This window comes from Heterodontus francisci, chromosome 37 (assembly GCF_036365525.1).
Source record: "Heterodontus francisci isolate sHetFra1 chromosome 37, sHetFra1.hap1, whole genome shotgun sequence".
NCBI classification, from domain to species: Eukaryota; Metazoa; Chordata; class Chondrichthyes; order Heterodontiformes; family Heterodontidae; genus Heterodontus; species Heterodontus francisci.
Window position 1 is genome coordinate 24,469,621 of NC_090407.1, and position 14,547 is coordinate 24,484,167.

A 14,547-nucleotide genomic window follows, 5' to 3' on the forward strand; every position below is an offset into this window, starting at 1 on the left:
TGTGCCAGCTATAAGGCCACATTTTCAAATTCTTCCCTCTGTTTGTTTCAGTGCTCAGATTCCCCACTCTGGTTTAAATCCCCTCTCCCAGCCTTTTTTTGTGTGGTGGAATGGCGGGTGGGTCGTAAGAATATTCCAGTAATGGATTGTTGGGGCTTTGTAATTAAAAAGCCGGTGGCTGACTCACCAGCTAGCATTTTGAACTCGTGATGACACCACATACAAATGAGCAATTCTGAGTGTTAGGGAAAAATCCCAGCATTCATCCACTCTGAAATTCGTCTGAATGAATGACCAGATAACCAGCAACAGGCTCAAAAGAAAATACCTGAATGATAGCAATCTGGAATAAAAACACAAAATGTTCAAAATACACAGCGGGCATACAAGCAGCAAAAACATTTCAAATTAGACTCTTCAGAGCCTTGAGCGTTATCCTGGCTTTTCCCTTTCCGATGCTGATTGACCTGTGCATTTTCTTCAATTTTCCCCTTCATTTCAGCACTTATTAGAATTTTCACCTATGCTTGGGAAAAATTAATTAGCCTATCTTGAAGAACCTGAGTTTACTGCATAGCAGCAAAACTAAACCGTGAGTATCCCATTAGCCAATTACTAGTAAAGGTCGAGACAGACAGTACTAATTCAGGCTCCTCACAGACTAGATTAAATCCAACACATGAGGGGGTGACGTTCCTCCAGGTGATAATTTTCAGAAACTCAGCGTGAATGCCTCTTAGTGCTGAAACCAACTCTTTTGCTGAGATTATTGTCGAACAATTTAATCACCTAGGTGTTACCTGAAATGACAGTAAATTTGATTTTCTGAACATACTGTGACAGATGGTATCATACTTGCTTGTTTGTCTTGAAGCTAATAACACTCTGACCTTGAAAGTGATGCTTTCTGATGGTTAGGAGCAGTTCTTCAGATAACACCCTGGGGACAGATACTGCTCTGCAGATACAGTAAGAAAGTACAAGCAATGTGTTTGGAAAAAATTAATAAAGATGGTTTCAAAATAATGATGTTGCAGTGTCTATGGAGCTGCTAATTAGGATGCTAATTAATCAGTAAGTAGTTTAACATTTTCAAGCATTGCATACTGGCCCGAATGGCTTTCTTTATTCCTATTTACATTTGTCTCAACTGTTGCAATAATGGAGTCTGATTGCAGCGAAGCTCACTTACTATTGTGTCAGATAGGCAATCACTTGACAACTAAAAAGCATTGTGGTTCATGTTTCACATTGTAAATATCTGAAAGCAAATAGATTGATGAAGTAATTTTTATTTACGTCACCAACCGGTGCTATGGGTCTCTACAACAGTATTTCCATGGTGGTGTGGGAAGAGGAGATATCTGCTACGTTCCGATGTATCATTATCTTGCTGTTCCAAATACTTCAGCGAAAACATTGAGAGCCGCTACACCTCAGGAGTCATTCGACTGGGTCCTGTGTTCATACCTGCCCGATTTCAAGTGCATATGGGCACAATGGACAATGAAATAGGATGAAAGTCATATTCCATCCCGCTCAATTACCCAGCATCTACCTGAAACAGACAGGAGCATCATAAATATATGATGATGTTGCCAAAGTTATTGGGATATTCACACAGTGTCATATCCTTCCTTCCACCTGCACAATCACATTAATTCCTGTCCTTGCCAACAGACAGAAGCTGAAATCAGGTGCTTCTTCTAAACCGTAAACATTTATACAGCCCAGCAGCTGATACCAGGTACTCAAATGTTTGCCATTAAAGACACTCTTGTGTGTGAAGGAGATTTGCAGGAGGAATATTACTGAGCTTTGGAATGCCACTATATTTGGCTTACTTAGAGGAGGAGGTGGAGAAAAGAAATGGGATTGCTACTGGTGGTGGGGGGGGGGGAGAATCTCGTCTTGTATTCTCAACTGAGTGCTATAGGCCAAGGAGAACATTTCTATAGTTAATTTAAGAGCTATGCATGATGATGCTACACTTCTCTAGGAAAGTAACAATGGACTTATGTTACTTGCTCCAAAAAGAGTTGCAATAGCCTCCTGCGCAAATAATGGTACTGACTGTTATACTAAAGAGCCATGCAACCCTGAACTTTTTGTCTCTAGATTCTTCCAGACAGCCATGGGGGGCATCAGTGATAACAGCCAATCTGCAGTTCCTGCAAGTATCAAAGAGGTGACTGAAGCCTTACTTCTGAAAGGGAACACCATCGTCAGTTTTCCCATGGACATCTGGAAACAGCAAGATAGAGCTCAAAGATTTGCACAGATTGCAGGATTCCCCAAAGTCTAGAATACCATAGATTACAGACATGAGGCCCTGCGTGCTGCTTCCTGTTGTGGTATAGTCTTCATGAATCACGAGCCATTCCATTCAAGTGCAGCCAGTCTGTGATCGTCTGCAACAGATCCTTTAGGATGCTGTCCACTTTCCTGGAAGCTATTCTGCCTTGATCTTATGACTCTTCTCCATTCCTCTGACTCGAGACAACAAGTACAAGGTTGACTCCTTGGCAACCAAGACCTACCCATTACAGGCCTGGCTTACAACACCAGTGTGACATCCAAGTACACCTGAACACAAATACAGTGAGTTTCATGCTTCTAAAAAGCCATCATCGGGAGACCATTGGCATCCTGAAACAACAAATCCAATGTCTTGCCAAATCTGTGGGGTCCTGCAGTACAGCTCGGCCAGGGTATTGCGCACCATCATGGTTTGATGCAAGGTTTACAATTTTGATGTGTCACTGAGGGCTGCAAATGGAGCTGCTGAGAAGAAGGGCATTCAACCCTATAAGGAAGAAGACATTTATGACATGAGAAATGTGGATCTGTTTAATGGCTTCATTGGTTCTTATAATGGAACCCCGAGGCTCCATATTACGCACCTAATGGCCCCCCAGGAACCCCGGATGAATCTCAAGGCCTCCAAGGCTCCATAATATGCACCAATTGGCCCCTGAAGCTCAATAAATAGGAAATCTAATGGCCATTGAGGCTCCATGTATGAAACTAATGGCCCTGAAATTCTATAGTATGATCTTAATGACCGCAAGGCTCCTTTAATATGCACCCAATGGCCCCAGGAGCACCATAGTATGCATCGAATGCACACTGATATTGGAGGTGCTCCTTGCGATTGTGGAATACCAAATTGAAAGTAGATGTTGTACAGAACTGCCTTGGGATTAGATTGTGAAATGGAATTCCATTTCCAGTGAAGTCCAAGTTTGTTTAACAGAATTAACTATTAAAAGCAAACTATTGAAATAAAAATTACAAATAATGGAATGGATGAATTTTGTTGCTGTGATAACAGTCTGTAATTCCACCTTACATTGATTACTGTTTCTGATATTTAATTAAATATTATTTACTTGAGGCAGTAATGTTTAAATAATTAAGTTAGTTGCTAGGGCAATCATGAAATTAGTGCAGACTTATCTAAGAATATAGTAATTTTGAAGAACAGGAAAAGGTTGAATAAGTCCACTTTTGTATCACTTATCAACGGATGAGCCACACTTAGCCACCTTCTTCCCAGATCCCTCAATTTCTTCTGCAAAAATATTTAATTGTCTCTTAACATCATTTGTACTGTCTATGTCAATATCCTTTCCTGTAACCCACTGCACAAACCCATTAACTTTTGTGTAAATAAGTTCATCTGATTTCCCTTCCTATTCCTATTCCTAACTTCTCACTTTTAAATAATTAGAACTCTCCATTACAGTAATCAGTTTTGTTAATCCTCTTCATATCCTCTTCTCCACTTCCCCTCTGTTCTTTTTCCCACCCTCCCTCCTTTCACTTGCTCAAAGTCTATTACATTTCTAACTTTTCCCAGTTCTGATGAAAGGTCACAGACCTGAAATGTTATCTCTCTCTCTGCAGAGATGCTGATTATTTCCATTATTTTCTGTTTTTATTACCCCCCCCCCCCACCCTAAATGGACTCATTGGGCCGAATGACCTGTTTCTGTGTTGTAACTTCTATGTATTTCTGTGGTGGGATGTATCTGTTTATTCCAGTAGTTCGCATTCAGGTCTGTGTAGAAGGTCTTGTGACCGCACAGATAACAGCTATTGTGACAAAATCTAAATTTTGACTGTTCCTGAATAAACTTCTATTGCCAGAGTCATACTGAATGTGTCTGGACCAGAGAGGGTATATATAAGCTGAAAAGATCTATTGAAGAACTGGAAGCTTTTTTTCTTCCTGTGTTCTGTTTGTAAATGCTTGTGATCCTAATGTTACGTTTTAATTGTCTACCTGTCTTGAGTATAGAATCATGACTGTAACAAACATGACTTGTACAAAGTTACTATAAAAAGAGTATCTCGAATTATGCTTTAAGACTGCTTGGTAGTGAATGAATTCCAATTAGTATTTAAATGTGCAGGATGAATGCCAATAAAGCTTCCTGCATCAGCCCCATTGTAGTAAAGGTTCTGATTATAATAACACTTGACCACTCCACCAGATAAATCAAAATCCTTACATTTTTGCTTTGAAGCATAAAGGTGCAGTTTATCATTAATGATGAAACCTACAATTTAAAACATCAAGGGGGCTATTTTTGGGCTGTTGGATGTTCAAGGAGTTTAGATGGTTATAGAACAGTAAACATATGCACATATAGTCCAGCTGGGAGTGCTCTGTGTTTTAATATCTATTAGCTTAGCAACTAATTTTTGTTTGTGGTAAGGAAATTAAAGGTCAGTTTTGTTTCTCCAATGTTTTCCTTTTTACCTCTCCTTTCCCACAGATTCTGACTGTTGCTGGGTTATGGGTTCCTCAGCTGCTGACCACCCACCACCCAAGTTGCTATTTTTAATGAGAGTCTGGGCAGCGAGTATCAGCAGCTTACATTACTCAGAGGCTCTTCCAATATCCACACATGTCCATTTCCATTGAGTCATTGAACAGTAATTAGGAGCAGGAACTCTGGCTAGCATTTCCGCTCCACAGCTGAGAGCTGCTAATGTGAAATGTAACACCTGGCATCCAGTGACCTGTCCTGGAAAGTATCCGTGTGTGGATGAAGAATGAGGATGGGAGCGGACTTGGTTGTGATGATCTCCCCTCTTGGCTGAATGGCTTGCTACCACTCTCTGTCCAGTCTTGCAAATGAAGGTGGCCATTTGGCTGAGTTACGAGATGACAACTGACCCCTCTGGAACCTATATCCCAGCCAGAGTCAGCACAATCAGGAGAAGAAAGGTGGGGAAGGAAGAAAATTAGGTAATAAAAACAGCAAATAAGTCCAGCATTAAAATGTATGAGCACTCTGTTAACCATTTATAGTTTGACATATTCCATAGGGCTTCTTAATATTACAAGGGATTTCTTTTGTATATTGTTCAACTTCATAGAAAGCAGCAGTTGTTGGATTTCTCTGAAGTTATGATGTTCTGGGATGTTGATCCCCACTTCCAGGATTCTAATCCCACAGACAGAAGCAGGACACTTGTGCGGAAGTAAGGTTCTTGGTTCTTATGTCTAGCTAAGACAAATGAGTTGGACTTAGTGAGCAAGAAAATGGTGTAAAATTGTTCTTTGGCATCCTGCACTGGTATTTCATTCTTTCACTTGGCCTCTCTGTACTCTATACAGCAGTTTGATCCGAGTACCTGCTTTAGAGCAGTGAGAACCAGCCACAATCATTTATATTGTGGGATTGTAATGCTCTGTCTCTAGGTAAAGTGGAACTCCACACATTATTTCAAAATATAAAAAGTCAGATGTTAAGATTTTAAATTTAATTTTTAAACTTTTTATGTCTTGGCCTTCTAACAAAATTTGAAGTGAACACACATCAGTAACTTTAAACCATATTTGAACTGCAGTTTCTCCATCAGTGAGAACCTGCTTTGATATATCAGTGAAGAAATTGCTCTATCACTGGCCCAAATATTGGTGCTCCCAAAGTTGCCACTTCAGATAATTGTTTTCTATGTGTAGTTGTGGATTCCTTGTTACCAATGTTATGATCCCCAAGGACCGCCAACAAATGAAAGAATCAAATCCACTGTCCAACCCCAAGTTAGAAATTCAAAAACCAAACAGATGAGATTTCACTTCTATAAATTTTATTTTAAAATTCAAACCAAAATCTGTATAAATTAAATATGAACAGTTAAATATCTTAAAGGTTACACGTTAATCAACAGATGCATCAAGGAAAGTCCTTACAGTTCGTCAATCAGTCTCTCAGCACAACAAAAACCAGGATCTTCCCAGGTAGCTTTCAAGTCTGGTCCTGCAGGATGCAGAAATGGAAGTAATAATTTCCTGTCGAAAGCAAGCGATGCAGTTTTCTCTTTAACGGTTCGGTCTTGTCGCCACTCGAACCATTGCGGCCTTGCCCACTACCATCCTGATGGCGTGGCTCTGCTGGTGACTTTCAATTACTGAAGACAACGGTAGCAGCTCTTATTTTCCAGAAGCCAGCTCCCAGGAAACAGTTCCAATTCAAAGAGTTTGTCCCTTTAAAATCAACAGTTCCCAGTTTTTCCCAGTTCCGCAACCCTGGGAGACTCTTTTAAAACCAATCAATATCCAGCTCTGCCACTGTCGTCTTGTGAAAACCACACAGCCTTTTCCCTAGCTTAACACACACTCTGGTGTTTTCTTAACACTCGCACAGCTTTTTCTTTGCTGTCTTAACCTTGTAGAGCTTCTAGACAAACTGAAAATAAAAACTGCCAGTCATATGAATCTGGTTAAAAAGAACATGTTTGTTTTTTCCTCAGTCACGAGACTGTTTGTTTATCTAACCTGGGTTTAACTTGGAAACCCCAGCTTCAAATCAGGGACCATCCCTCAAACACAAACACAAGCTGTACAGAACTCAGCTCTGTTTACTGAATATACATATGAAGTCTACATATGAAGACTCATAACACCAGGCAACCCTCTTTTAGTCAGAACAGTGGGATAATCCTGTTATAAGCTTTTTAGCACCGCCCTCTTTGTCCCTAATAGGTCCCACTCCACCTCTTACTACCTGCTTACTATTTACATGCCGGTAGAAGATTTTTGGGTTCCCCTTTATGTTGACTGCCATTCTGTTCTCATATTCTCTCTTTGTCAGTCTTATTTTCCTCTTCATCTCCCCTCTCAACGTATTGTATTTGGCCTGGTTCTCATTTGAAGAATTCAGCGTGCATCACACATCCTCTTTTTTTTCATCATAATCTCTATCTCCCTTGGAGGATGGTAGCCAGTGGTGTTCCCTAAGGGCTATCTATAAATGACTTGGATCTTGGAATACAGAATAGAATTTCAAAATTTGCCGATGATACCAAATTTGGAGGAGTAGCAAACTGTGAGGATGATGTGGACTGCCTGCAACAGGACATCGATAGATAGGCCAGCAGAAAGGGCAAACAAGTGGCAGATGGAATTTAATACAGAGAAGTGTGAGGTAATGCATTTTTGCAGAAGGAGTAGGGTGAGGCAATATAGACATAATGGCATAGTTCTAAAGAGTATGCAGAACCAAAGAGGCCTGAGGGTTCATGTGTAGCAATCTTGAAGGTTGCAGGATATATTAAGAGAGTGGTTAGTAAAGCATATGGAATCTTGGGCTTCATAAATAAAGGCATGGAGTACAAAAGCAGGGACGTTATGCTGAACCTTTGTAATGGCTCTGGTTAGACCGCAACTCGAGTATTGCGACCAGTTCTGGTCACCACACCTTGGGAAGGTGCAAAGGAGATTTGCCATAATGGTTCCAGGGATGGAGGATTTTAGTCACATGGTTAGGTTGGAAAAGTTGGGGTTCTCCTTGGAGCACAGGAGATTTGATAGAGGTGTACAAGATTATGACAGGCTTAGATAAGTTAGACCAGGAAAAACTGTTCCCATTAGCTGATTGTACAAGAACTAGAGGACACAGACTGAACGTTTTTGATAAGAGATACAGGGGAAATGCGAGAAAGAGCATTTTTACGCAGTGAGTGGTAATGACCTAGAACTTGCTGCCCACGAGGGTGGTGGAAGCAGAACAATCAATGACTTCAAAAGGAAATTGGATGGGCAGTTGAAGGAAGAAAACTTGCAAGGCTACGAAAATTGAGCAGGGGAGTGGGACTGACTGGATTGCTCTGCAGATAGCCGGCATGGGCTTGATGGGCCGAATGGCCTCCTTTTATGCTATAAATGACTCTATGATGGATTTCAATTGTTCCTACTGCTCTGCTGGGTTACTATCATTGCCCAGAGTCAGATCACTGCGGAGTCTGTCTTCAAGCTTGCTCTGGAAAATTGCTTTTACATCTGGTAGATAGAGTCTATGGACTATCTAATACAATAATATTGAAAACAATGCAGTCCTCCTAAGCTGTGCTACTGCCTCTGAACTCAGTATCTATCCCTATACCAGCAGTGCATTGTCTTGTACTTTCTACAAAGTGCACTGCAGCAACTCTCCAAGCTTCAAGGAAGCCAAAAGCAGTAAGATCATGGAAGCATCATGGCCCCCAAGTTGCACATTAGTCTAACTTGGATTTTTACCGCAATTCCTTCATCATAACTGGATTAAAATCATGAAATTCCCTACTTAACACCATTGTGAAAATATCGTCAGCACAAGGACTGCAGTGATTCAAGGAGATTGCCCATCACCACCTTCTCAGGACAAAGAGGGATGAACAATAAATGTGGCCTTACCAGCACCACCCACATCACAAGGCATTTTAAAAAAAGGCAGATTAACAGTACTGAATCCCAGCTCAGATGACATCTCACAACTGTGAATAGAGTTCCAAAAACACGTGGGACAGCAGGACTGCTAATAGCTACAGGTGAAAGGCAGTGGGTTGCAAGCAACCACTGACTATTAGATTGGAACTCAATCTGTATAAGTAGCAAAGATCAAATCATTGTCTCAGGTGTGGTTCACATTGGTGAATAAATCATTCTGTGAATCATGTTCCCAATACTAACTATAGTATAAAGGAGAGGCGTTAGTGAAAGTCTAAAATTCCTCGCTCAGATGTCAAAAATTATACGGTGGCTCATCCTGCACTAGAATCCATGATAGGTATGGAGTGGGGTGGGCAAGTTGGAGGATCTCCTCTTAGGTCTGCTCCTGGGTCTGGCCAAGGTGGCTATCAACAGGTCCGGATTAGACATGGCCCATGGTGTTGCGCACACCAGCTGCCTGCCTCTCTTCCACGGCTACGTCCATGCCCAGGTGTCCTTGGAGAAGGAACATGTGGTGTCCACCAGTATGCGTGAAGCTTTCCATGACTAGTGGAGACCAGAGGGCCTGGAGCTTATGGTGGAGACTGGTGACAATATTCCTATTTAATTTGATACGTTTCCTTTGTTTTGAATAATTTGGGTGCTTATTGTTTATGCCAATTATAAAGGCACTTTTACAGGATTAATTTTATTTTGATTTTAGGCAACCCAGTGTCATCCTAATGGGCAATTAAGAGTAGAATACATGCTGTTGTAGCAACTAATGCATCTGGAATTTGCTCCCTAAACCTTTAGTACCTTCTTTATAACCTAACCCTTTAACCACGCATTTGGTCGCCCATCCGAATGAGCTTCTGTGGCTTGTTAAATTTTGTCCGATTATGCTCTGTGAAGCGCCATGGGATGTTTACCTGCATTAAATATGCTCTATAAATGCCAGTTCTTATTGTAGTTGCAGGTGTAGTATTCTCACTTTTTAAACAGGATAGGGTGTTATGAAGCTCTTGTATAGCGTTTTCTTGTTTATCTTAAGAGGTATTCATAATTTCCAGCTTTTAGCTAAAAATAAATGTGTAGTACGTCCCAACGCACAGGAACTCGTCCATGTGCAGTCGCCATCCTTTGCTCAGCATTACGTGATGCACAGAAATGTAGGCTGTGGAAAATGGCATCAACTCAAGTTGCAGATAGCTAGCTGATTTATAAAAGACGAACCGCAAAGTTGAATCATATCATTGATGCTGTGCAGTAACAAATTGAATTCGACATTGGTCCAGGATATGGGGAAAGTTATTTATCTCTGTAATATCTCCTGTTGCCACATCAGTGCAACCACCCATGCATGAGCAGTACAGTATTTAGAAACCTCTGATTAAAGTGCAAAACCATCTCACCATCTGGTGTAGTCATTGTTTCCATTAATCCATCCAAAATAAAATGAAAAACATTCTTGGGCTGCTCCTCTCCTAGTGTCCTCCTTCTCCCTGTCTCCCATTGCTTCCTTATCTCTTTGTCTCCTTGTATGAGCACCTTCATCTCTCATTCCTCGTGTTACAGTGCTGTCCTCCTGGTGGCCCCATTCTCTTAGCATCCTCAATCTTCCAGTATTCTCCGTGTTCTCCTCTCTTAGTGCCACTTATTGGCAGAGTGCTTTAGATCATTGCTTTTGAAGCAGTATTTTCTCTCATCTGCAGGACGCAAGTCTGAGTTCTGTTCAGTTCGCTTCAACTGACAGTTGGTTATTATGTGAAATGGACTCCAAAGGCATTTTAAAAAGCTTAATGACTTAGAAGGTGGGGCAGGGCTGAATTTGCATTGGTATGTAGTTTGATTATGTTGAGCATCAGTCTCTGGGGTGTTAACTCACTCCCTCATGTTTATAATAGAGCCAAACAGGCTTGAATCCACAGCCAGGTCACAGCTTTCATGGGACTAGCTGCAGAGGCAGTGCTTTACAACTTGGCATCGTGTACAATAAGTTGTCTGCCTGGTTTTTGCAAATATGATTGTGAATTCAGCGTCAAATTCATAGTTTGCCGACATTAATAGAGGAAGCATTCCGTTCCTGGAGACTGCTGTTTAAATGAAACTACTGTGGATGAGGTTGAATGCAAAATGCTGAGTGGAGTCTGTTGAATAATCTCTACCTACAGATATGCTACACACTCTGAGCGAAGTTTGCTGTATGATCTCTGTCTACAGCTGTGCTGTAAGTATAACAGGCTGTGTACTCCTGCTTGTCACATCATAGGCATTCTATGGCCTCTGCATGTCCATCAGTTATATGTTATTCACGCCAGCATCATCTGGAAGCATGAGGTCGACTTCCACGTGTATGCAGACAACAGACAGCTCTGCTATTTCATTAACCCCGAGGATTTTCCCACTAATTACAATGACTTGTCCACCTTAGTGAGATAAAAGTAACTAGCTAAATGTCAGCTGAACTAGAGCAATCCACTTCAGCTTCTTTCCCTCTCATGTGCACACACACTCATATACATGTGCACTGACACTGAACTGGAGGCAGTGTGATTGGTGAAGATAAAGCAGAGCTTGAGAACACAATTGGAAAAACTGTCTTTTATTTTAATCACCTTCTTTAAACTGGTGAAGTCACATTCTCCATGGCATAGAGCTTCAGCAGGTGGGAAACCCTGATTATTGTTAAAACTGATTCCAGTCTCAGCTTCATTGCTAAGTTGGGTGTTTTCTCTTCCCATGCAGACTGACATTCCTCAGCTGAGGCATTAAATTTGCCTGAAGCCACAGATGATAAATTAATGTGTTCAAATTATCAGTACCGGGCAGAGTTATGGCAGGAACTGTGGATACTCTGTGTCAGCACTAAACGAGAAAATGCCTTGTGCATCTCTACTGATGTTACTAAACCTCCTTTGCTTTTTCAGTCACGGTGACTCCTGTAGCTCCTCAAATGATCGTGACTGAACTCTTTGTGTCCATGAGAATATTCCAAAAGAAAGCTAAATAAAAGAGTATAGAAAGAATCAAAAGAACTGTAAAAGTAAAACCAAACTAAGTTTTGAAACAGGTAGTGATAATTGGTGAAGCACTCGAGCTGTTAGGCTGCCATGCGTCCCTAGTAGCTGACTGAAGTTGGCCATTATCTTGGCCACAGGAAATATGTGACACAAGAGATGCATGCGTGAACAGATCATTTGGAGCTTCAAACAACAATGTCTGAGTTCTCCGAATATCCTGGTAGTTGAAGACACCGGCTGCCTGGTGCTCTTACACACCTGTCTGGATGTGCACCTCAAGTGCCGTAATCTGCAAGGCTAAGGACCAAATGCTGGAAGATGGAATTAGAATGGATGGATCATTTTTCGGCCAACACAGACATGATGGGCCAAGTTGGCCTCTTTCTGTGCCGTAAACGTTCTGTGATTCTACATACCCGCGGGTCCCTGCTTCAATTCCTGGTTAATATTGTTTTAGCTGATCTTAGCTGAGCAAGTAATTTGGAAGCTACAGTTCACCGCACAAGAGGCGAGGGGAAAAAAATTAACCATTCCCAGATGTCCAGTGGCCCCTGCTGGAGTGTGAATTTGTGTCAATATCAAGTGACGTCAAGATCGAGCTCAGCTGTTAATGGATCTAGATTCATAGAGGCAGACCGGTAATTAAGAGAAATGCCATAGGGTAGGTAGTACCCATGGAACCCATACCCAGTAGGTCAGGAATTGCAGGGAGCTGCTATGCCTTTATACCTTTGAATTATTAGGCCATTCAGAGAATGAAACTATTGGTTTCAGAGGAGGAGGAGAAAAAATTGGGATGGTGGGTAATTAGTCTTCAAATTAACTGTCTTGGATTTACTGATCATCCTATGCTGAACTATATAAAGTGGACACAGCCTCTCTGGGTTGATTTAGGGTAAAGGCTCAGGCTCTGAGTGGCAAGCATTGTAAAATAGTACTACACAATATGGTAATTAAGCACACAACAGTCTGCAAAGTGTGTCTGATTTGTTGCCATGAGGGACGACTAGACTGGTGAGAATACTTTTATTGTCCTTTTAGCAATTGCCATGTTAAATATTTACTGTGAACTCATTTGTACAACTCAACATGTGTAAATATCAGCATTATTTAGCAATTGTCTTGTAGAGCGAAAGTCCCCTTCTTAATGTGATGCGAGGATACAGACCAAGAGTTTCATTGTTTTTTTTAAATCAGATCACAAGTTGGATGTTAGTATCAATCACAGATAGAAATAAAAGAGGAAGGAAAGGTCTTGAGCTGCACAGGCACTCTTCTCCTAAGCAGCACAGATCAGCAGGTTCCTCCTTTGGGTCCTGCTGTGTGCTGGGCATGGGTTCCTCAAGATTCGCCTACCCTATGGTACATCTCCCACTTAGCTGTTCTGTGTGAGAGTCTAGAATCATCACAGCTGAGGCGATCCTGCATCACCTGTTGTTTACATGCACAAACATTCTAGTAGGGATCCCTGGGCAGCTGCAAGTAGGAATTTAAAAACCGTGCAATTCCACTATAGTAAATAGGAGTGAATATTGTCAGGTACATTCTATAACACAGCATGCTGATGTAGTTTGCGTGTCAACTTGGCTCAGTTGACAACACTCTTGCTTATTGAGTCGAGAGGTTGCCAGTTGAAATCCCATTCCAGGATGTGAGCACATAACCTAGGCTCTAGTGCACTGTTGAGGAAGTACCACATTGTTGGAGGTGCTGTATTTCGGATAAGATGATAAACCGACGTGTCACCTGTCTGCTCTGGTGGTGAGGTATACAATAAAGATCTGATGGCACTACTGGAAGAGCAGGGAGTACTACCGGTGTCCTGACCAACATTTCCCCCTCAACCAACATCAACATAAAGATTTGGACTGGACGTTTGTTTCATTGCTGTTTGTTGGATCTTACTGTGCATAAATGACTGCTGCTTTTGCTAATGTAACACGTAATGTAACATGTAATTTAATATTATGCATTCAACACCACTTGGCAACAGAAACATACATTTACTCGAGAAATAAGCAGATGTCTTGCAGTGCATCCAATTTACATCCTGCATGTAATAAATGAAAGCTAGCTCTGAGTTCAATGTGAAACTCAGCTGTTCCACCGAAAGCTGTTGAAATAATCAAATTAACCCTGACTCTATCTGTGCTTGATAAGTTTGTGCTAAGTTGGCATTCACATTAATGAATCTGCAGGGTGTGAATAATTTTCTTCTCATGCACACAGGTTTCATCATGTCCTCTTTTCCTTTTGTTTTACAGATTCTGTTGGAATTATTGAAGATGTTGTGTTGCTAGGAGCACCAGTGGAAGGTGGGGCCAAACATTGGAAACCCCTCACTAAAGTGGTTGCGGGGCGAATAATTAACGGCTACTGCAGGTACACAAACATGACCTGCGCTTTGAGGCAGTAAGATTAGTGACTTCTCATAAGGGCCAGAATTCCTGACTTTGCCAATTTAATACAAAAGTACATAAATAAGAAGTGATGGATTGGGAGAGGAAGGACTAACCTGAATAGTAGTTTAAAAAAGGACAATTTCTGCTTAATAAGATCATTAATTATGCAAGGCATGCTGCATTCCACTGCTCAGTCGAATTGAAAGATTAGTACGATACATTTTACAAGAAAATGGTTCGGCCATGACTAGGTGCAGTTTTGGGATTCCTATAATGGCAAGTACATTAAAGCAAGGCAGCTTAAAGGATAAATTTGCAAGAATGATTTGGCAATGAGAAATTCTAGTTATGAGGAAAGATGTAAGATGCTGGGATTGTTTCCACTGATACTAATAGCTATGATGCGCTTTGGAAC

The 14,547-nt window shown here is 41.2% G+C and overlaps 1 protein-coding gene across 3 annotated transcripts in view; it reads left to right on the plus strand.

Moving 5' to 3' along the window:
- Positions 1-14,547, plus strand: part of tmco4 (transmembrane and coiled-coil domains 4) — a 92,598-nt gene that overhangs the window by 55,050 nt on the left and 23,001 nt on the right. For all 3 annotated transcript variants that reach the window (XM_068017331.1, XM_068017329.1, XM_068017330.1), the window contains exon 12: positions 13,995-14,112. In XM_068017331.1, the coding sequence (XP_067873432.1) occupies positions 13,995-14,112 (118 nt within the window). The remainder of the gene's footprint in view (positions 1-13,994; positions 14,113-14,547) is intronic.